Below are 24,492 nucleotides of genomic sequence, written 5' to 3' on the forward strand. Positions count from 1 at the left end.
TCTATTTACAAGTGGAGGTATTTTTTACTTTATTTGCACAATGCACTGCAACAATCACTTAGTTTTCCAATACGGTATATTCCTTATTGGATGGATTCACAAACATACAAAACACACTGAGGCATTTGACACGCACACCTGTCATGCAATAGTCCAGCTGAAATGGATGGATAGACGGACCAAATTTGGCCCGATGCCCACAATATGTACTCTATATACACGTGCGCACAAAAGTTCTTCGAAAAACAGTACATCTTTAACACCTGGCCACACCTTCAGGACCAATCATCATGTATAAAATACTTTTTGGATTGAAAATGTCAGAGAGGTATTCATTTATTTTATTTTTTTTAAATCACTACGCATGCTACTTTGTGTTGAAAACAATCGGAGCTGGCACGCTGACATCTAATTATGTTAATGTTGCAACCTACATCGGCAGTGTGCAAGCACACATGTTCTCAAGACAAAGGCTATTTCGGTGGGTGAGGCTCTCAAAAAGGAAAGGAGAATAACTTGGTGGACAATATGGAAAGGGGGGCGGGGAAAGGAATGCTGTGTGAAAGCAACTTCAAGTAGACGGCCATGCAGCTGCAAATTTTACCTCACCAGGCCACGAGAGGGAAGCAAAGTAACCTGCTCAAAACAGTCCACGTTCCAATTTGTCTGCTAGATGACTTCGGGTGTGTTTTATCGGATGTTCCAACCTGAGAGCGAGCTGTTTGACTTCTGCTTGTGGAGCTTTTCCTTCTCCCTCTTCACCTTGGGCATGATCTTAAGCTTCATGCTGCTTTTGCTACTGGGACGCAAAGACCCCTGGATGCACACACAATCACGTGTGGCACAACGCACACAAGCACTTTGCACATATTCTTTTAAAAGATCTTTTTAAACATCGGACAAAAAAACAGTGGGTATAAAAGGGAAGAACGTTTTTACTAACTCAGTTTGGTTTCGATGTTTGGACAGTTAACATCACTTTTTTTGTACAAGTGCATTTATTTAATTCAGTGTGCCAAGACCTGAGGAAGGCTCCTTAGAGCCGAAACGTTGACGTTTGTTTTTTTTGTGGGTTTTGGTTGTTATGATTAGAAATATATTACAAATGTATACCTATTAATAAATAGCACATCTAAAACAAAAAATATTACATAAATAACAAAGACGACTCTATACAATTCATTTGGAAAAAGAAAAAAGAAAATTGGAACAAGGATGACTGGGGGAGAGTGGAAAGTGGTCCACTATGACCGGCGGGGCCAGCAGGCACGCCGCCAGGAATGGGGAAATGGAGACGGGAGATGGCGCAGGGGGATGACCGTGCATCTCCCCCCTGATCCCGGAAGGGGAATTATTTCCCCTATACTGGGAGAGGGAGGGTTCGGTTCCCCTCACCTAACCCTAACCCTAGCATAGAAATAAATAAATAAAGATATCATTGGGTAAAACAGAGATAAAAACCATTAAAATACTTTAACTACACATGGAAAACAATTAAAACACCAATACATTCGAACAAACTTTAGATAAAAAGTAAAAAAATCAAAAGTGGTATAAGGATTAAAAACAATTAAAAAATAAGGAATATAGTTAAAATACATTATAGGTGTAGTTTTCCAATAGGGAAACTCATTAAAACTAAATGGCATGGGGGGATTATAGGGTTAATGGAAAAAGTGAAAAATAAATTCGGTTCATTGTTGGGAGAAAAATTTATGCAAATGAGGGAGTATATAAAAGCCAGCGCACACTAAGAGCCTCAGTTCGTTTTTGACCAGTGTAGTGTGAACATCTATAGCTGTGCTTGGGGAATCTGTGTGCCAGGGACCTGAAGAAGGCTCACAAGAGCCGAAACGTCGTCCAGGCACACGGGGATACAATTCTTGGGGGGGTTTTTTTTGGTTGTTGTTGTGTTTTGGTTTTTTTCAATTGTTTTTGGTCTTTTGGTTGGTTATTATAAAAATACATTACAAATTGATACCTTGGCTAATAGATACAAAACAAAGCAAGCAATTCATTACTTATATAACCAAGGCGAATTCATTAATTATATAACCAAGGCGAACTCAGAATTGGTGGACCAATAATAAAAAAGTAAAAAATACAAAAAAATAAATAAATAAATAAATACTTACATCATAAGTGACAGAGCATGGGTTGGGATGGCCAGTGGACTACGGTCCGCTATGGAGGACGTGGCCGGATGGATCGTCAACAACAGGGGCGGCGGGAGGACGGGTATTGGCGCGGGGGGATGGACCGTGCACTTCCTTCCCAATCCCGGAGTGGGGATTATATCCCCAACCCCGGGAGAGGGAGGGATCGGTTTCATTCCCCTAACCTAACCCTAACCACACACGCAAAGGGTAAAACGCCAAGCCATCGACGCCACGAAGTCAATTATTCATTTGGCCGTCGAGTAAAGTTCAAACTTTGCTCAACAAAATGGCGACCACGTCGCTGCAGCGGCGACGTCATATTCAAGCGACACTCCCGCCACGACGACAATTGTGCATAACACCGCTAAAACACCACAAACACTCAAACTGCTTCGCGCCACACGCAAAGTGTAAAACGCCAAGCCAGCGACGCCATGATGTCCATTATTCATTTGGCCGTCGAGTAAAGTTCAAACTTTGCTCAACAAAATGGCGACCACGTCGCAGCAGCGGCGACGTCATATTCAAGCGACACTCACGCCACGACGACAATTGTGCATAACACCGCTAAAACACCACGTAAACACTCAAACTGCTTCGCGCCACTCGCAAAGTGTAAAACGCCAAGCCAGCGACGCCACGATGTCCATTATTCATTTGGCCGTCGAGTAAAGTTCAAACTTTGCTCAACAAAATGGCGACCACGTCGCAGCAGCGCCGACGTCATATTCAAGCGACACTCTCGCCACGAGGACGATGGTCAATTGTGCATTACAACACCGCTAAAACCACAAAAACGCTCGAGACTCATTCGCGCAAAGTGTAAACCCCCAAGCCAGCGACGCCACGAAGCCAATTATGCACTCAGGCGTCGAACAAAGTTCAAACTTTGCTAAACAATGACGAACGCGGAGCTGCAGCGCTGCCGCGGTGACGTCATGTTTAAGCTCCAGTCCCGCCACGAGGACGACGGCAATTGTACGTTACAACACCGCTGAAACACTCAAAACGCCTTCACACCACTCACTGAAACGTGTAAAACGCCAAGCCCGGGACGCCACGGAGGCTATTACGCATCTGGCCGTCGAGTAAAGTTCAAACTTTGCGCTACAAAATGGCGACCCCGCATGTTCACTCAGCTGTATAAGCACAAATTAACGCATGTCAAATCACTCACAAGACGAATCAAACATGTCAAAAACACGCTCAAATAAATCAACACACAGCAAAAACAACATTAATTGCTAGTGCTTGAAGCAGCGTGCTTACCTTGGCTGGAACAAATGAAGTCGAAAGTAACGTCACTCGCCTCACCCGTTTAAGCGATCCAAACCGGAAATAGATGTTTTGCATTAACCAATCATAGATGTGTTGCATTAACCAATCAGCTTAGTCTGCGTATATTTTGGCGCCAAATGCGACCAATCAGATGACCAAGTCCTAATTATGTCCTACAACTGTCCATTTCTCGTGCTTGATTGAAGTCATTCACGTGATGCCCAAGTCTGCTGTACTAGTACTAGTACTAGGAGGAAAGGTTGTCGAATATGTTTCATTTGCATCACAGTTTTTATTTTTTAAATAACTCAATGGTTCAGGGTCACTACACACAATGGAAGTCTTTCATTCGAATGTTATATTTTCAAAAAAAATTTGAAAACAAATATTCCCCAAAAAGTTTGGATTCTGCAGCGTTTGCCATAAATGTAGTAGAATTTTTACATAGTTGTTGAATTAGTTTACATTGATTCTCATGAGGCCACAATTGGGGTATGAGTGCATTACTTTTCTATTTAGAAGTGGAGGTATTTTTCACTTTATTTGCACAATGCACTGCAACAATCACTTAGTTTTCCAATACACTTTATTCCTTACTGGATGGATTCACAAACAACATACAGCACACACTGAGGCATTTGACACGCACGCCTGTCATGCAATAGTCCAGCTGAAAGCAAAGTTGTGTTGGGAAAAGACGCAAAGTCTGTTTATGACAGAACACCTTTATAGCTCCTCACTCTAAACATTTCAATAATCAACAATTAAGAGAAATGACAACTTCATGTTGTGTCAGCTTTGTTGCTCACAATGTATGTAAGGAGAAGCTGCGGCAAGCATTTTCATACAAACCGTACAAACTTACATGCAGGTATTAATAAAACTTACTTTTAAGTCAGACACGTTGGAAGCAGCAGCACATTTATCACACCATCAAGTCATTTTAATTTCCTAAGCTTATCTTTGTTACATGACGGAAAAACTGGCAACAAGCACACACTCGTGCAAACACCCAGCATTGCGGAATCATTGTTAACCCCATTAAATTACGTTCAAACAATCATTGATCAAATTAAATATACATGAGCTTTCTTTTTAAAACCCATATACACGTTGCAATCATATATTCAGAACAAGTTGATGATACAATTTCAAAAAGTTACACATTGTGCACAAACATTTTATCTTCATCAATAAGTGATTCATGAGTTGACTTAAGCTTTGGCTTTAAGCTTCAAATGGATAACGTGGTTACCATGGTAACACGTTGGCCCAGCGCATCAGTGGACACGGGAGCAGGAACGCCACAGCCATGGATCGCATCGATGGGCGTGCATTTTTACATTATATATTTAATAGTTCATCACAAATAAAAATTCATATTCTTCACCTAATTTGACGTAAACGCGTGTACACGCACATTTCCCCCATCAAGGAGTCTGTAAAGTGCGAGCCCAGACACAGTAAACTTGAAATGAACGCCACATTGCACACACCACTGGAGTGTGTCGCTCTACTTGGCACAACACCACAAAAGCCATGAAGGCAAAAAGGCAGCAGCGCACACTGACCAGCACCCGACGACAGTGGAGCTTGGCAATGCTCGACCGTGAGCGGAAACAAGCATGTTCCTGCACACGCTATCAGAATCAGAATCAGAATCATCTTTATTTGCCAAGTATGTCCAAAACACACAAGGAATTTGTCTCCGGTAGTTGGAGCCGCTCTAGTACAACAGACAGTCAATTTACAGAACACTTTGGAGACATAAAGACATTAACAAAAAACAACAACAAACAACAATTGTGCAAAAAGATGCAGAGTCCTCAGTTCGAATGGCTAATATCGCAATAGTCCGGTGCAATGACCATTGTGCAAAGGGCACTGAGACTTCAAGGAGTGTATGCGGTTTAAAGTGACGAGTAGTGCGATAATCTGGGACAATGGTTGTGCAAATGTTACAGATACTCCTCAATCAGTGTGCAAATGGAGCAGATGCTACTCTGGCATGAGTGGCCACTATATGCAAATAGTGCAGCACGGCGAGACAACTACAGTGAGTGCACGAGTAATACATAATACAGAAATGTGACAACGAACTCAAGTCCAAAAATTGCCAGCTTGTTGTAATGGAATTGTAGGTGAGCTGTTCAAGAAGTTGATTGCAAGAGGGAAGAAGCTGTTGGAATGTCTACTAGTTCTAGTTTGCATTGATCGGTAGCGCCTACCTGAGGGAAGGAGCTGGAAGAGCTGGTGACCAGGGTGGGGAGGGTCCGAGAGGATTTTGCACGCCCTTGTCTTAGTTCTGGCAACGTGCAAGTCCTCAAGGGTGGGTAGGGGGGTACCGACAATCCTTTCAGCAGTTTGGATTGTCCGTTGCAGTCGGAGTTTGTCCTTTTTTGTAGCAGCACCAAACCAGACTGTGATGGAAGAACACAGGACTGATTCGATGACCGCTGTGTAGAACTGTCTCAGCAGCTCCGGTGGCAGGCCGTGCTTTCTCAGAAGCCGCAGGAAGTACATCCTCTGCTGGGCCTTTTTGAGGACGGAGTTGATGTTGGTCGCCCACTTCAGGTCCTGGGAGATTGTAATTCCCAGGAACTTGAAGGTCTCGACGGTTGACACAAGGCAGCTGGACAGCGTGAGGGGCAGCTGTGGCGAAGGATGCCTCCTGAAGTCCACGATCATCTCTACAGTCTTGAGCGTGTTCAGCTCCAGGTTGTGTCGGCCGCACCACAGCTCCGGCCGCTCCGCTTCCTGTCGATATGCAGACTCGTCACCGTCCTTGATGAGGCCGATGACAGTGGTGTCTTCTGCAAACTTCAGGAGTTTGACAGTCGGGTTCGCTGAGGTGCAGTCGTTCGTGTAGAGAGAGAAGAGCAGCGGAGAGAGGACACGACCTTGGGGCGCCCCAGTGCTGATGCTGCGTGTGGATGAGGTGGCCTCCCCCAGCCTGACCTGCTGTGTCCTGCCCGTCAGAAAGCTGTAAATCCACTGGCAGATGGCAGGTGAGACGCTGAGCTGGAGAAGCTTGGATGAAAGGAGTTCAGGGATGATGATGTTGAACGCTGAGCTGAAGTCCACGAACAGGATCCTCGCGTAGGTCCCTGCACTGTCGAGGTGTTCTAGGATGAAGTGCAGTCCCATGTTGACTGCATCATCCGCAGATCTGTTCGCTTGGTAGGCAAACTGCAGGGGGTCCAGCAGGGGACCTGTGACACTCTTGAGGTGGTCCAGCACAAGACGTTCAAAGGACTTCATGACCACAGATGTCAAAGCGACAGGCCTGTAGTCATTCAGACCCGAGATTGCAGGTTTCATCATCATACTATCATTTAGTATGCCCCTCACAGCAAGCATCAGCTTAGACTAAACATGCTTATGCAAACTACAAATTTTTGGCCAACTTGATTTCTTGATTGATCCTATCGTGTTTATGAACGCACGGGGGGGATGGTTGGGAGGACCTGGGGGATTGGACAGCAAACCCGCGAGAGCAAGACGATAACAACAATTGGGAACTACTGGCAAAGCAAACATTCACATTGGTGCATTACATCTCGAGTCAGCTGATCATGAACCACCCCCATGACCTCTTTAGTGGAGGTCACGACAAGCCAAATAAAGTCAAAACCACTTGAGCACCTTGCATGTGCACATCATTATCAGTATTATTATCAGTAGTATTATTAACAGCTCAACACACAAATACAGTCAATGTTTTTCTTTTCTGTTCAAAATCCAAGATTTCTGCACATCGGCTTCTGGTGCCATTGAAGGTTGCGTGATGTAGAAACAAGGTGTCCCCGAAAAGTCTCATTTCAGTCTGAAGGCGGTTTCCATCGTGTCGTTTCTAAAAGATGTTCTGTACTCTGCTGCATGCGAGCAACGTGTAGACACTGTTTATGACAAAATGACAGAATTGTAGGCTCTTTCATTAGCACAGCAGGCCAGTGGAGGAGCAATGCGAGTGACCCTGCTTCCAAAAAAAAAATGCACAGTAAGGAAACGCAAAACAGCTAATCCTTGCCGCCTACGCCGCAGTCAGGACAGCGGGTGCCGGCAGATAAGAGCACGGCATCTCCTCACTCGCGGCGGTCAAGGTTAGGGGCCGGAAAAGATCATCAGTTGCCTGGCGATTCTGCTTCAGGAGTCGTACACTTGGCATCCCATGTTCCTAAAGCGACACGACAGCAAGCGATTACAAACTCCAAATGCGCGCTCATACAAAAACCACGCTGTATGCTATAGGTTGGATATCATTGGCGTTGGGTGGAATACTTGCATGTCCAAAACCATTACTTTTCAGGAAAACAAAATAACGACGTCTTTATTAACGCTGCATCATCAAAGAGCAAGCAATTTACAACGCTCAGTCATTTGGAAGAATAACAATCCCACGCGTGCTGAACAACAGTATCAATTGGTGAAAAAATAGGAAATTGAACAGATTTGGGTAAGTCACTGATGGTGTAGTGGTGTACTCGCCAGACTTTGGTGCGGGCAGCGTGGGTTCAGTTCCCACTCAGTGACAGTGTGAGTGTGAGTGCGAATGGTTGTCCCTGTCTTTATGTGCCCTGTGACTGACTGGCGACCGGTTCAGAATCAGAATCAGAATCATCTAATCAGAATCAGAATTCAGGGCGTAGTCCGCCTTTCGCCCAAAATCAGATGGGATAGGCTCCGGCGCAGCGCCCCGCAACCTTTACCGGGATAAGCGGTGTTGAAAATGGATGGATAGACGGACCAAATTTGGCCCGATGCCCACAATATGTACTCTATATACACATGCGCACAAAAATGATTTTCAAAAGTTCTTCTAAAAACAGTACATCTTTAACAACTGGCCACAACTTTAGGACCAATTATCATTTTAAAATACTTTCTGGATTGAAAATTTCAGAGAGCTATTCATTTAAAAAAAAAAAAAAAAAAATCACTACACATGCTACTTTGTGTTGAAAACAATCAGAGCTGGCACGCTGACATCTAATTATGTTAATGTTGCAACCTACATCAGCAGTGTGCAAGCACGCATGTTCTCAGGGCAAAGGCTATTTCGGTAGGTGAGGCTCTCAAAAAGGAAAGGAGAATACATTTGTGGACAATATGGAAAGGGGGGAAAAGGAATGCTGTGTGAAAGCAGCTTCAAGTAGCTGGCCATGCAGCTGCAAATCTTACCTCACCAGGCCACTAGAGGGAAGCAAAGTACCCTGCTCAAAACAACAGTCCAAATTCCAATTTGTCTGCTAGATGACTTTGGGTGTGTTTTATCGGCTGTTCCAACCTGAGAGCGAGCGGTTTGACTTCTGCTTGTGGAGCTTTTCCTTCTCCCTCTTCACCTTGGCATGATCTTAAGAGTTATGCTGCTTTTACTACTGGGACGCACCAACCCCTGAATGCACACACAATCACACGTGGCACAACGCACACAAGCACGCACGCCAGGGTGTTTCGCAATCCTTACCTCCTCAGCACAGTGCGTTAGTGGACAGATCCAGTGGATGTCATCCAGTTTGTGGAGGTCAGCACTCAGGCTGTTCAGGGTTAAGCGGAGCCCCTCTTCCTCAAGGAACTCAGACTGAGGAGGATCAGATGGCCAAAAAGTGGCAGCAGCTAGTGGCGAGAGAGGTTACCGGATGTTTTCCATCCAGAAGCAGGGTTGTCTCAGCCTGGAGAACTTTGCTGCTGTTGACAATTTCCACAGCTGTGCTGCGACTCCAAAACTGAAAATTAACAACACTGGTTTGAGTGATTTATCCAAAACCTACAAAACATGTATTTTTGGGAATTCAAGTCAAACATTTGGGGTTAGTGCTACATCAAAAGCAGAGTTGTGGCGCACTTTTCTTTTTAAATCCATGACATGTCAGGCCACATGTTCTCTGGACGACAGTAGAGTAGTCCTGTAACATTAGTCGAGCCCTGCACTCACTTTATCCGCGTACATCAGAATATGGTACAAAAATGGTATGAAATTCACACAACACACCGCGCTGTAAAAGCTGTATCACGGGTAATTTGCATTGATGCACTCTGGGATGGTTTGGGGTTGACACGTAACAGCGTCCCCGCACATCTCATGTACAAATGTGCTTTGAGTGGGTCCAACGGGCCGTCTGTAGTCCCGTCTGGACCCATCTGCCTACACCTGGTGTCCCTACCTCAGGGCTGGACAGCTTGGCCTCAGTCAGCACCGTGGCGCTGGCGTTGACGGCGTGTGCCAGCTCCTGCTCCACCAGCTTGTGGGTCTTGGCGGCCTCGCGGATCTTGGGGAGGAGTGAAAACAGGAAGCGATGATATATCAAGTGTTATAATAAAAACAATGGTATGTCAATGTCATGGGTGTGTGTTCCGGTTTTGGTCTTCCCCCTGTTTCACACACACCTGCTCCTGAGAGCATCTTCACCACCTGTGCCTCGTTCACCCTAATTACCCCTTGTATTTAACCGCGTGTCTCAATCCCTCTCGTCGCCAGTTCGTTGTACCTTGTCGTCGTGTTCCAGCATTCCTTGTTTCCACGTCACAGACTCACAGTTAGACTAGACCCTGTTCCGATTATCGACCTCGCCTCTTTGCCTCGTGGTTTTGGATACTGCTGTCTTTTTTGGATTGCCTGCCTGTGTACCGACCTATACCCGTATACTAAACCCCTCTCTTTTGAAACTGTCCGTTTGTTTTGGAGTCGTGCATTTTTGGGTCCTATCCTCTGTTCCGTTAATGACAGTCAAGTTAGGACATCATTCTGTTGGATATACGTTGATTTATATGGACATTACAAAACATTTGGCCAATATGTGGTTAATTTCTACATTGAAGCACTAAATGTTAGTGGTGTAAAAAGAAAAGCAAATACAAGGACAGCAGAGGTTATATAGGGAGGTGCACTTACTTGGGCTCAGTTCGAGTTGGTTCACCGGAGTGCGAACATCACAAACCTGCTGTGCTGTGACTGTGTGCCAGTAGACCTGAAGAAGGCTCAAGGAGCCGAAACGTTGTCTGAGAGCACACACAATTGGACCGAAAGTCGCAGCTTATTTCAGATTTGGCCATTTTTTTTGTTTTTTTGGGGTTTTGTAAAAAATAGGTTTTTGTGTTTTTTTTTGGCAATTATATAAAAATACATTATCAATACAGATCTAACCTAATAAATAGCATCATTGAAAACAACCATTATTATTTATATAGCAAAGGCGAATCCACCACAATAAATAAATAAATAAATACATATTACTGGATAAAAGATAAATAGACACACAAATTAAAAACACAAAAATGTGGAAAGGACAGTGGACCCAAGTCCACTATGGACGACGACGCCAACAGGCGCGTCACCAGGAACGGGAACGGGAGGACGGAGGGGAGCGTTGGGGGAAGGACCGTGCACCCCCCTCCCGATCCTGGAAAGGGGACTACGTCCCTGTGTCCGGGAGAGGGAGGGCTCGGTTCCCCTCGCCTAACCCTAACCCTAACCCTATTAAAAAACTAAATAATAATCACTAACATACTATACACAGGATTAAATTAATTAAAAACATATATATACACTATTTATACTAATTACATAAGAATAAGACTGGTGAATGAAGGGCATTGGAATAAATACGCTGGTAAAGACGAAGGAGGAGTCACTGAGACAGAGGCTATAAATAGGGAACCAGCCAAATCCGGTCATTTCATGTTTGTTTTTGAACGAGTAACAGCTCTTGCTACAACAGTAGGATCATAGAAATTGTGTGCTAAAACCTGAAGAAGGCTTGACATAAGCCGAAACGTTGTTGTTGGCACACACAAACATATAATTGGATAAAAACAAGTACAATTGAATAAAAACAACATTTGTTTGATAGTTTCTTTATTTTTTATTAAAATAAATTTTTGGGGAAAAATATTTTTTTTGGCATCTTTACAATAACAATCCATACATTATCAATACTATACCTGATAATTCATTGTAGAACATACAATTTATAAACTAGACAATAGAACATTATATAGCAAAGGCGACAGGAAAATCAGTAACTTAATGACAAAGACAGAAAACTAAGAAACAGATACAAAAACAATAAAAACTGAAAAATAACAATATACAAAAACATTACAAAAATATATACTAAAACAACAAAAAAAATTACAAAAATAAAAGTATAAAAAAAACAAAAAAAAAGTTCATAAAAATAAAAATTATACAAATCTACAACAAAATGATGGATGAGGGATGGACAGTGGCCCGGTATGGTCGCCGAGGCCAAAATAGATAGACAGGAGTTGGGAATCAAGGTGGAGGGAGATTCCAGGGGTGGAAGGCCAGTGCACCTCCCTTTCGCTCCGGCGGTCGGCCGGAGGCTTTTAACCATCGGGGTGGAAGGGTTCAGCCTCAATTTCCTAACCACTAACCTTATTTAATACGCAAAACTTATGCATTCATAAAATCAGTGCATCACCTCCAAAATGTGACCCCAAAACAGGATACAGCAGAACCCAGGATGATTACTAGAATGGTAGACAATTTGTCCAGCATGATCAAACCAGCTTTTCCAAATGCAGAAACACTGGATTTGATCATGGGCAATGCCAAAAATTGGGGGTACACCACTCTAATTATCCTAGAGAAACATTACACTGAGACTCTCAATGATGTGTTGGAGAACCTGTTTGAGAATAGGATTCCCAATTGGAAGGAACCTTTTGCAGTGGCCACTAGACGGGCCTATAAAAACTTGCCCTACATCAAACAAGAGGTCATTGACCATGCCAAAGCTGTGCTCACTGCAAGTGCTGCAGCACGCAACAACCAAGACGCAAACCCAACAGACCAACAGGAAGATGAGTCAACAATCGCAACACCCACATCAGAACTGACTATGAGGGACGAAGAGAACACAAACACAGTGACCTCATTACAAGTCGCAAGACCAGCTTCAATTGTACAACAGGATCCACCATCACAGCGCAAAAACACCACTACAACTACACGAACATCGTAAGCCTCTCCCTCCACTGCAGCAATGAGGAATGAAGCTCCCGGATCCAGTGCAACCCAGGACAACCGAACCGCCACCACAGTGGACATCCACCGCAACGATGAGAACACAAGTAATCTGACACTAACAACAACAACAACAACAACAACAACAAGGGGCACAATGACTGAAAGAAACTCTGACTGGTCCCCAATGCTGAAATCGGAGGATGGAGATCAACCAAGGGATTCAGCACCAGCCTCCCCCGTACCTGTGAAACCGAAGGAACAGAGCCACCCACGCTCCTCTGAAAACAACGCCTGCGTGATTCCGAAGGAGAGTTCGCTTCTGGAGATCTCCCTGGAGCTGGAGGAAGAGGCACCTCTGATTGACTTTGACCCGCAATCAACGGGGGATGATAGCTTCGAAAAGACACTACTCGACCTCACCGGGGAAAACACATCACCACCGACCCCCATACTCGAACCGCTTCCACCTAATTTGGGAAGTCAGGAACGTCCTACTACAACAACAACTGGAACTGCAGATTGTAGCTCTCACGCAAAAAATGTTTACTCCTACCCCTTCCACTCCTCAAAGGGATACCACCCAAGCGGCATCATTACAACCAACCCTCATAAAGGTCAAAGGACATTTGAACACAAAACAAAAAATGAGGGATTGGAATTTAACAATAACAAAAAGATACCTCATCATGGGAGATTCCAACCTAGCAAGGATACCTCCTTTCTCCAATCCTGATCTCCAGATAGAGAGCTACCCAGGCGGCAACCTTCGCCACGCAGCATCCATTCTCTCCAAAACGAAACATCTAACCCTGCTCAAAAAATTGGTCCTCTCCTTTGGCAGAAACTGCAGAGAACAGAAAATTAAACAAACGACAATAAAACAGATACAAACAGCAATCCGCGTGGCGAAACAGCAATTCCCAGCGGCAACCAAATAAACTTTTCCCACGAGCTCGCAAAACGCACACAATTACACCTCCGAAGGCTCAACAACTACATAACGACCAACACAAATTTTATTCCAAAAATTCACTATTTGGACTTCTCCACGGAGAAAGATGGAATACATTGGTCGAAGTCCACAGCAGCAGCTCTACTCGACCACATACTTAAACTTGTGAGTCCCCTTACTCCCAGGACAGAAGGGATCAAACCTACAACTGTTCGGAATGTGATCGTACTGGCAAAAGATGCGACTTTGTCTACAGCTCAATTGAGTCTTTTAGACAATGGGCTTAACTTCATTCCAACCTTAAACCCCCGAAACAAACAGAATATGATATCCAAAATTACCACAGAAGATTGATGTTGGCCTCCCATTTTAAAGGGACAAATAAAAAACAACACTACCCTTTAAACCTCCATCAACATGGACTCCAGCCATCAGTTCCTTATCAGACTCCATAAAAGACCTGTTCGAACAAGACAGAAGACACTTCCTCAGATTTTTCCGAACCAAACAAGAAAAAAAAGAACCTAACACAACAAGAAATCTCGGCACTCCGGGAACTACGCCAAAACAACCAAATTGTAATAAAACCAGCAGACAAAGGAAGTGCGGTAGTGGTCCTCAGCCCAAAACAATACACAACAGAAGCCTACAAACAATTGAATGACACCAACTATTACCGAAAATTGGAAAGACCAATCTTTCCCCAAACAATTCCAATGGTCAAGAAGATTTTACAAAAACTCTATGAAAAGAAATTTATTAATGCACAACAAAAGAAATACCTAAAAGGAGACACAGAACCGGGGACCAGGAGATTCTACATTCTTCCCAAAATTCACAAAGACCCACAACACTGGACTGTCCCTTTTAGCGTCCCCCCTGGCAGACCAATCGTGTCCGACTATAGTAGTGAGACGTACTACACGCCAGAATTCTTGGACTGCTACCTGAATCCACTCTCCACCAAACATGTCTTATATAAAGGATACATATCACTTTATTGAAAAGATTAAAACAATGGAAGTTCCCCATGATGCTACATTTTGACTATCCACATAAACAGTCTCTACACATGCTCAAGATTCGATGCCGTAAAAAAACATTTTTCAAAAAGGCATCCAGACGACCGGACAAAGAACTACTACAACTACTGGAAATAAATTTAACAAGAACCGACTTTGAATTCGACGGCCATGACTACCTGCAAACCAAGGGCACAACCACGGGCAAGAAATTCGCACCAGACTATGCCAACATATTTATGGCTGTTTGGGAAGAGAGAGTCCTCCCAAAATGCCCACAGAAACTTCTTCAATTCCTCAGATATCTGGATGACATTTGGGGAATATGGAATGGCCCACAAAAGGAATTGGAGACTTTTTTTAACATGCCGTCTATTGGAATAAAATTCATATTTGACAAACAGAAAATAGATTTTTTTTGGACACAACCACTTCCAAAGGACCAGGATTTAAGGAACAAAAAAAGTTGGACATCAAAGTTTTTTTGAAACAAACGGACACACATGCACTATTACATAGAGATAGCTTTCATCCAAAACACACATTTACAGGGGTAATCAAATCGCAATTATTGCGGTTTAAACACATCTGTACACAGGATGGGGACTTTCATCAGCGGTGAGGGTCCTCTTTACGGCACTCCGTGACAGGGGCTACTCCCGCTCATCCCTGAGGAGATGTCTTAAGGATTTTCAGAATCCGAGTCGACCACCTGGAAAAACTTTGATACCGTTAATTACCACATTTTCATCAAATAACAATTTCAAAAAAATGTTAAAAGATACAGCACTTGCAAATACTTAGCAGATCATCTCAGCCTACAGAAAAAACAAAAATCTTCAGGACCTCATGGTCACAGACAAAAATTTAAACCGTTGCAACCTAGCACGTCAAAACGTCCACGACCGACTTATTTCCAAAAACTAAATTACGTCTGTAACCGGACTAACAAAACTATTTTTCCTGTCCCTCAGACGTCCGATACCAGCACCTCTAATTGTGTGTACATCATCATCTGTGATTCATGCCACAAACAATATATTGGAGAAACCAAAAAATCAATTGCCACAAGAAAGGCACAACATCACTAACCCGACACCAGAAGAAGGCATACGCAACATTAGTCAGACACTTTATGGAACAAGGACTAGAGGCCTTAAAGGTCTCAGGCCTTGAACATAACACCTACTGGACAGACCAGGAAAGGGGGGGAAAAAAAGCAGAAAGCAAGTGGATACGACAATGAAGCACTTTGGATCCCTTGGGCTTGAATGAAAAATACAACAACTGATGAGTCCGTCTCGTGAACTCGGCTCGGATTTGACCTTATCTCCTTTGGGCCTGAACCAGGTTTCACTGACTACGCGGGGCAATTCGTCGGTCACGTGATGCAATTCAGGCGTTGTCGACCGCGGGAGTATAAAGAGGCCTTTATACATAATTGCTGGCCATCTGACCCTCAAGGGGGGGAGGGGGTTACGTCACAGTCTCCAGATCAGTGACTTTTTCAAACCACTACATCAAAATTGTTCAACTGTACAAGTGCCCGAGTTTTCAATTAATGTGTAACACAATGTTGTTCTGTCTGTTACAGAGGACTTGCTTCTACTGCTGTTTACATGTTTTGAGCAAATGCCGTACTGAACCAAGTGACTTCACACGATGCAGGATCAATCGACTGGGATTATATCATGATTTTGACAGGAATAAACACATTTTCACATTTCTGCATTGAACCCGTGTTGACAGTCATGCACGTGAGAATGGCGACTCCAAGCGGACCACGATAATACTGCAATGCACTTGATATACACACACTGGCAGCTGTATTCATTCATTACATTATTTGAAAGCATATTTATCTAACTTAATCATGTGACAACTTTGAGACCCAAAAAAATCTGTGTAGGTATTTGAAGAGGCGACAGATCACAGCAGTGTGCAAGACCGTACAACGGCCACAGCTAGAGTCAGTAAGCGGTTGATCTGTGAGACTGATGGAAACCAAGTACAGTAGCTGTGCTTGTGAATTAATTCAACCGCGACTGCCAAGTGACAGAACTTTTTCAGACAAAAAGCGTGACCAAAAAAGAAATAAAAGGTGTGACCTCAGTTGGGTGAGAGTATTTTTTTAAACAGATTTTTGCTCAAGAAAAGAGTATTTTTTCGTTGTTACATATTTTGTTATTTAATTTACGGGATTCGTATCGTATTGTATTTGACCACCAATGATTGAATCAATTCGATCTCTTACTCCTTGTACTAATTCCAAAACAATAGTCTAATCAGCTGAGATTGGCGCCACCACACACGTGACCAAAGTGACAATAAGTGGTTCAGAAAATGGATGGATAGATATTTTTAATATATATATTATAACCATCTATGCAAGTGTTCTGAATAAATAAATAAATAAATACATAATTGAAAAAATCTCTTCTAACCCTTCCCAAAATGTATTCAAACTTGGGTCAGAAACCATGATGCGTATCGAATCATTGACTGTGTATCATTACAGCCCAAGTGTGTGCGTGTGTGCATCGTAAGTCTTTAAGCTGGGAGATTCCTACCTCCTTGAATCACTGAAAGCGAGCCGGAAGTTGTGATCACGCAGCCATACTAAGGAGCGTCTAAACTGTTTGAAAGTCCAACCTCAAGCATCGACAAGCTTCCGCGGGCTAGCTTAAATTGAAAGACGTCTGATGATTCCTCAGCGGAAGACTTCAAATTGCACTTTAATGGTTTGTTTTTCTCATTCCTTGTTTTTTTACAAGTTGGTATTTCATACCAAAATGACCTAATTACTCTGGCTCATGGTTACTTACTCTGCCTCACCAACCACCTATTTCTAAGGTTTATGTATTATTTTGCCTGTCATTTTGTGAAATGTATTTGGGCACATTAAAAAAAAAATTAAACTGTCTGTTCTGGTGACCAGTTCAGGGTGTACCCTGCCTGGAGCCCAAAGATAGCGGAGATAGGCTCCAGCACGCCCGCGACAGTGAGGATAAGCGGAACGGAAGATGAATGAATGTTGTACACTCTTTTTGGATTCAACATAATTCATAAGCATATTATCAATACTTTACATATACTTACAAGTCACTCCAAATATGCGCTGCGGCAGGGGTGAGGGGTGGAGACTAGCTTGGGATAGACATATCAGGATCATCATTGCATCTGCAAAGTTGTGAAGAGCAACAGTGTTACTTGATATATAAAGCATTAAGTGGAGGAGTGGACATTTGTGGTGATCGTAACAATACAGCCACTCGAAGAATTCATTTGTGACGCATCAAAGACATGAAGGCATTTTTAGCATACGTCTCCATCAAATGACGACAATGAGCGATTGTCTCATTTATCACAAACATTTCTACCTCCTTCCGCCACGCTCCATCAATTTTCTCGCTTCTAAATGTAATTTATGGTGGGAGGCGCTAATATGTTAACAGAGGCGCGAAGAGCGAGGTTCCAGGAAGTTACAATTAGAGAAATGAGCTGAGCCTTGTGTGCAATAAACTCACATCGGTTAAATGTCCCTTCAATGTCACCAATGAATCGGGCATTTTGCCAACCACATCGGGAACAGATGAGGAGATAGACCAAGAAAAAAGTACATCCCTTCCTCCCTTCTCCAGCTCTGCTGAGACAGTAACATTTGGCCCTGTATTCACTTTCGTGTTCGGCCTGGTCAGCAGCAGTTTGGCTTTCAGACCCAACATCGTAATTGGTGAAGAAATAACTTCTTCCCTCTTCAAGGTTGAGGCCAGCCCTCCAAACATGATCATTTTATAATGTATTTTCCCATCTGAAATGGCGACTGCTGTATTTAGATGGCTGCCATCCATCTCCACAGTGCCAGCCGGTCTCATAATCCAAGTTTTGGCCCTTATTTGTGGCCTCATGGGCACAACCTTTGCCTTGAGCAACTTCGTTTCCTTTGTTGTTTGCATTCTGAAACAGAGTTAAAAAAAAATAATAATAATAATTAGCAACAACATTCAAGACACTGAATACACGTTTTCAAATATATTTTAATTATTGAAAGAGAATTGCTGAAAGCATCTGCAAAGATTTAGCACTATGTGGTACTCAGATGTGGCAATTTTTCACCATTTTCATTTTTTGGGGGGGTTGACGCGTCTAAAACGGTGCAAGGAGGAGTGGGCGACCAAGAACAACTGACTAGGAAAACAGACTGTGCAAGACAATCCTTCGCTTGTTCTCCTACCAAGTCCATCTGTACTGCTCCCAGACAGATTGAACTACCACGCTCAACAGTGCACAAGATCAATGACTTGACGCAAAATTCCATTGCCACCATTGACGAGGCCATACAGCCAGCATGGCAAGAAAATGAGTATGGTCTTGACGTGCAACTAATTGTGCCCACATAGGTGTATTAAGTGAGGTAAAATACTAAACTTTGACAACCACTGATTAAAAGCATACAAATCTGGTTAAGATATCTCAATAACTGCCTTTTTAATATTTTTTATTTTTATTTTTTATTTTTTTTTAATCTTAGACACTTTATGGACACTGTATATACAGTATTTTTCTCTACATATTTGACTTTTTTTTTTGCATGCATCCATATATTGTAGTATTTTGTGTTAGTTTTACACTTTTGAATACAAAAAAAATGATTATGGGAGGTATGTGTGAATGTGAGTGCAAATGGTTGTTTGTTTCCATGTGCCCTGCAATTGGCTGGTGACCGGATTAGGGCGTACCCCGCCTCCCGCACAAAAATAGCTGCGATAGGCTCCCAAGTGAGGGTAAGCGGTAAAAGAAAAATGCATTATGGGAGGGGTTATTTCAATCTAATGGCCTCTCTACTCTCAGTTCACTGCGATTGTACCATTACGTTCCAATAACAGAGTTCCTGAATGGTCCACACTGTAGCAGAGCGCATTTCCAATCCACCCTATTTGCAGTAGTAATGTCTTACTTGATAAATATGAAGGACATAAACCCATAGTAAAAGTACTGAAACTAGGACCATGAAATAACTGAAAACCTAAAGGTTTACTTTTAGATCAAATTCCATCCATCCATCCATTTTCTGAGCCGCTTCTCCTCACTAGGGTCGCGGGAGTGCTGGAGCCTATCCCAGCTGTCATCAGGCAGGAGGCGGGGTACACCCTGAACTGGTTGCCAGCCAATTGCAGGGCACAAACAAACAAACCAGTCGCACTCACATTCACACCTACGGGTAATTTAGAGTCTTCAATCAACTAGATCAAATTAATTGGTATTTTTTAATGAATAATTGCCCATTGTTGTTAATGTGAGTGCCAACGGTTGTTTGTTTCTATGTGCCCTGCGACTGGCTGGCAACCTGTTCAGGGTGTACCCCGCCTCTCACCCGAAGATAGCTGGGAACGGCTCCAGCACGCTCGCAAGCCGCATGAGGACAGGTGGTACAGAAAATTGATGGATGGATAAATACAGTTTTTTTATGTACTGCATAAGTTTGAATCATAATCCAGATTTAGTGTTGATAATGATTCATTATACTGTATTTTTTTTTTACACGTATAAAGTGAAAAGAATCATATGTGGTAGTTTTTTTTTTTTTTTTTTTTTTTTTTTACATAGTGCATTGGTATTTCCGATGAATTAATGCCACTTGAAGGTATTTTATAAATTTTAAAAAAACTTTATTCTTCAATTTAATTGAATGAATTTTGGACAAATCAGCCCATTTTGTCCGGCCCTTTAGGTACCCATGTGTGTGTGTGTGTGTCTATATTTAAAAAAAAATAAAAAAATCCACCATTACCCCATTCCCAGAATTTGAACGGTTTTAAGACGAAATATCACAATGTTGCGCAAAAAAAACAACAATATTGTACATGTACGAATGTTGACTATGCTTTCTTATATACAATATTTTCGACGAATTTGTTCATTCAGCTCAATTCATTCGGAGTACCAGCTAATGTAACTTAGCTATAGCAAGAGCGATACTGTACTACTTTTTTCCTACAAGATAAATTACAAAACAAATAGTTTCCACAGAACAGAAAAGTGTTAATTTTATAGAATTTGGCAATTAAGCGCTAACAGACAATACTTGTGTATAAAATGTGGGAAAAGTACGTTTCAGGAAGAAATGATTCGCCTACCTTGCACTTCTCAAGGTCAGTTCGAGCGAGTTCAGAAACGTCGTCGAGCCAGTAAACTCCCTTTTCCCCCGCCCACTTTTCATTGGAGAAAGCCCCGATACGGTAATAATTTGTTCATATAGAAAAAAAAACCAAAATACTGACCACAAACAAAGCGTTGTAGAGTCGGATGAAAGTGATTCAATTAAAAGTAGTGTGGCGGATTTTTTCGCCTGTGGTTCCGAGTCGGAGGTCACCCGGAAGAACTCCGACGTCCGTCGGGCATGGGATGAATGAGGACTAATTTGGGCTTATTCGATTTATTAAACAAGCGTTGGTGTCATAACAGCTGCTTACATTGCCAGAACGACGAAAAAGCCCCCGAAAACCCCTGGCTCTCAGTTTATCAAGGTTCTAATTCTCTGGGCGTGGAATTAGCCCCTCCCTGGGTGCATCCGGAAGATGGCCGTTCCTCATGACCATATTTGGAATCGCACCCGCCAGCCCGGTTCCCTCATCTTGTAAGATGCAAATCCATCCTCTTTGCAGACCGGGACGCCTGTTGTGAACCCAAGACATGTTACTATCTGGGCGGAGAATAAAAACCCTAATAAACATACAAATGCTTTAAGGAAGTCCTTTGATTTAAAACTTCAAAGAAAAGATGGTAAGCTTGAATACAGATCTCCAACCATTTGACCTTCCCAAAGGACGTCTGATTGTGTTACTATTCAAATATACTACAGTAGCCAGCGGCATGTCGATCATTTTAACTGAGAAAAAGTAATTACTACAAAGGCAGTTGATAATACATCACAACCAGATTTGTTTTATTGTAATCTGTCATGAAGGGAACAAATGACAGGACCAGGTCGGTAGGATAACTCGAAAGAAAAGAAACGGACGCCTTGTGGAACTCACATTTCTCAGCCTTGACATATAGTTGATTCTGCAGTAACCGCTGCAACACAGAGCGGACATGGATGGTGTGAGTCTCCTCATCCGGGGAGAATAGCAAAATATCGTCCAAATATACAAAAACGAACACATTCAACATGTCACGCAGGACATCATCGACAAAGTTCTGGAACACAGCTGGAGCGTTAGTCCAAAAGGCATTACCGAATACTCATAATGTCCCGTTAGTGTGTCGAATGCCGTTTTCCATTCATCCCCCTCCCTTATCCTGATGAGATAATACGCATTTTTCAAGTCTAGTTTGGTGAAAACCTTGGCTCCCTCCAGGAACTCAAAGGCGGTGGAGATGAGAGGAAGAGGGTACCTGTTTTTCACAGTTATGGCGTTGAGACCCCGGTAATCGATACAGGGTCGCAGAGTCTTGTCCTCCTTGTTCACAAAGAAAAATCCTGCTCCCGCAAGGGATGAAGATGGGCGAATGATCCCGGCTGCCAGTGATTCCTCCACATACTCCTTCATGGCCTTGTGTTCCGGCCCTGAAAGAGAGAACAAGCTCCCCCGTGGAGGTGTGGTTCCAGGCAGCAAGTCAACTGCACAGTCATAAGGTCTGTGGGGTGGAAGAGATTTGGCTTTGGACTAACCCTAAACTTCTTTCATGTCATGGTAACAGGTGGGCACCTGAGACAAGTCAGGATCCCCAGATGGGGTGTGTGAAATTTCATTTGAAGCACATCCCTGAACATTACATGGAGGCTTGAAACAGTTCTGGGCACATTTGCTGCCCCATGATAGAACATGCCCAGAGGACCAGTCAATGTGGGGGTTATGTAATTTCAACCATGGGTTCTGTTGGATTTATCTTACCCAACATTATAAAAAATAGACACAAAAGGAATGAAGACGCTGGTTTCTTTTTCTCATGAGGAGGGCGTATGGGAGATTGTTCAGATCACAGCCTCTCAACACGCTCTAAACAATCCCTCCCGTCGCTCCTGCATTTATTTGAAAATAGGAGGGTTTTTCCCAGACATAATGTTCTAAACAATAAGACACAACACAAAACATTGGACCAACACCTGTCACGTCCCCGACCACATCCGATCACGTCCTTGGTCCAGGCGCCCTTCCATCGGATGATGCTGAGTCATCTTTTCGAAGGCGAGACATCTAAAATCGTCCATAATACTAATGCAAGCTAAGCAAATAAATGATAACTTCTAGAATATATTTAACATTTCCCTCCTGTTTATCATGTATTTGCACAAATTCTCATATCATCTTACAGTCACTTCATTTCGATTTTTAATTGTAGAATCATTTTTATGAAATAAATACATTTACACTCAGAGTAAACTTGTCATAGATGAATGTTGTAGTTTAAACATCGTAATCACCTGGATCAGGAAACAAATCAGGTAAAACAACATCATCATCATCATCGTCATTATTATCAACCTCCAATAAAGGATAAATCTGCTCCATACGGTTCCATGTGGGTTATGGCTGTGGTGATTAATTTACTGATTAATGCCCGAATGCATGGGATACAACAACATCCACACAATGTCAGAATGGCTGCAAAAACAGCAATTGATATCAATATTGGTGAAATTAGGGTTTTATATTTACCAAAAACGTCCATTCAGCTGTTTCACAAGGAGTGTTGATTGAGGGTCCGTAGACCATCGATGGCTCTGGTCAAGCTGCCATCTGAAGCAGTATTGTTTGTTCTCCAAACATACCGCAAACACCTCCCTCTCTTGCGAGGAGCATGTCGACAGCTATGCGGTCTTTGGAACGTCCTTGAGCTGCTCGTGCACAGCTTCCAACCCACTCTGAGTCCAATTTCCTAATCTCTGTACATTGAAGTGGATATAGTTTATCCCATCAACATTTTTATTCATCGTACACCAACAGCATATGAAGTATTCAAATCCTCCTGCAACTTGGTCAGCTAATTTGTATTGATTAGGAACCCCACGAGGAACACCATGTATGTTTTATGTTGGATAATTTTGCCTCTGCCAGGATAAATCTCTTTTTTGTCAAGTATGTCCAAAACACACAAGGAATTTGTCTCCGGTAGTTGGAGCCGCTCTAGTACAACAGACAGTCAATTTACAGAACACTTTGGAGACATAAAGACATTGACAAAAAATAATTGTGCAAAAAGATGCAGTCCTCTAGCAGCAGTTTGAATGACTAATATCGCAATAGTCCGGTGCAAAGATCATTGTGCAAAGGGCGCTGAGACTTCAAGGAGTGTATGCGGTTTAAAGTGACGAGTAGTGCGATAATCTGGGACAATGGTTGTGCAAATGTTGCAGATGCTCCTCAATCAGTGTGCAAATGGAATAATACAATCTTGTGATAATTATGCCGGAACTATGCGCAACAAAGGCCCGGGACCCATGCAAACAACACAATCTTTTCTCGCTACATTTGCTGCTTGTTCCATCAATAGTAACCAATTGTTATTTTGTCCTGAAACTCCTGTGACAACAAGGAACCAATCATCAGTAGTTATGTTGTTAACCATTAAAATTTGTCTACCTTTCTTTGAAGTTTTCAATGGCATTTTTGGTTTAACACGGTTCCTATAACACAATACTACTTGGAAGTGGGGATCTTTTCCACCAGAATAGGCCCACAAGCTCACTATCAAACACATTGGGTGACTTGTATTTCAATATTAAACTATGGGCCGTTTTGCTTATGTTAAACTTCTTTCTTTGTTCTTTTGCTGTTCTTTTTGACCAACTGGACCAATCATAACCTGTTTCACCAATAAGGTGTTTCCATTCAAAACCTATAGTTGCATACCAGTCATATCTAAATCCCCAATTCTGCCCATTCTCTTGAGCATCATTGGTGAGAGCCGCATATGGAATTATGATTAAAGCAGCTTGATTTTGGGGGCACAAAATATTAAACCGTTTTGCCGCATTTGGAGGCCATGCCCACAATTTTGATCATCAGCTGTACTCCTTTTGATACGAGTTAATGATTCAAAAAATTTTTTTTATTATTATTATTGGGTTCGTCATATTGGTCC

At 42.7% G+C, this 24,492-nt stretch overlaps 1 protein-coding gene and 2 long non-coding RNA genes across 5 annotated transcripts in view; 1 reads left to right on the top strand and 2 right to left on the bottom strand.

The window, feature by feature from the left end:
- Positions 1 to 16,661, top strand: part of LOC133469136 (gamma-secretase subunit Aph-1b-like) — a 34,245-nt gene extending 17,584 nt beyond the window's left edge. Inside the window, exon 7 of one of the 2 annotated variants that reach the window (XM_061755847.1) lies at positions 15,998 to 16,661. In XM_061755847.1, coding sequence (XP_061611831.1) covers positions 15,998 to 16,138 — 141 coding nt within the window. In that variant the 3' untranslated portion in view covers positions 16,139 to 16,661. The remainder of the gene's footprint in view (positions 1 to 15,997) is intronic. The other variant, XM_061755827.1, reaches the window with a different exon arrangement.
- Positions 6,339 to 10,898, bottom strand: LOC133469219 (uncharacterized). Of its 2 annotated transcripts, none has more exons than XR_009785659.1 (3): positions 9,602 to 10,898; positions 8,905 to 9,163; positions 6,339 to 7,614 (listed from the first exon to the last, which is right to left on the bottom strand). It is a non-coding gene; the product is annotated as an uncharacterized LOC133469219 (long non-coding RNA). The 2 variants fall into 2 exon arrangements; XR_009785656.1 differs by lacking the exon at positions 6,339 to 7,614 and adding an exon at positions 8,512 to 8,832.
- LOC133469210 (uncharacterized) lies at positions 13,454 to 20,931 on the bottom strand. The gene is made up of 4 exons (XR_009785638.1): positions 20,541 to 20,931; positions 17,931 to 18,360; positions 17,503 to 17,583; positions 13,454 to 15,115 (listed from the first exon to the last, which is right to left on the bottom strand). It is a non-coding gene; the product is annotated as an uncharacterized LOC133469210 (long non-coding RNA).
- Between the last annotated feature and the right edge of the window lie 3,561 nt (positions 20,932 to 24,492).

The sequence above is a fragment of the Phyllopteryx taeniolatus genome, chromosome 2, assembly GCF_024500385.1.
Source record: "Phyllopteryx taeniolatus isolate TA_2022b chromosome 2, UOR_Ptae_1.2, whole genome shotgun sequence".
NCBI lineage: Eukaryota > Metazoa > Chordata > Actinopteri > Syngnathiformes > Syngnathidae > Phyllopteryx > Phyllopteryx taeniolatus.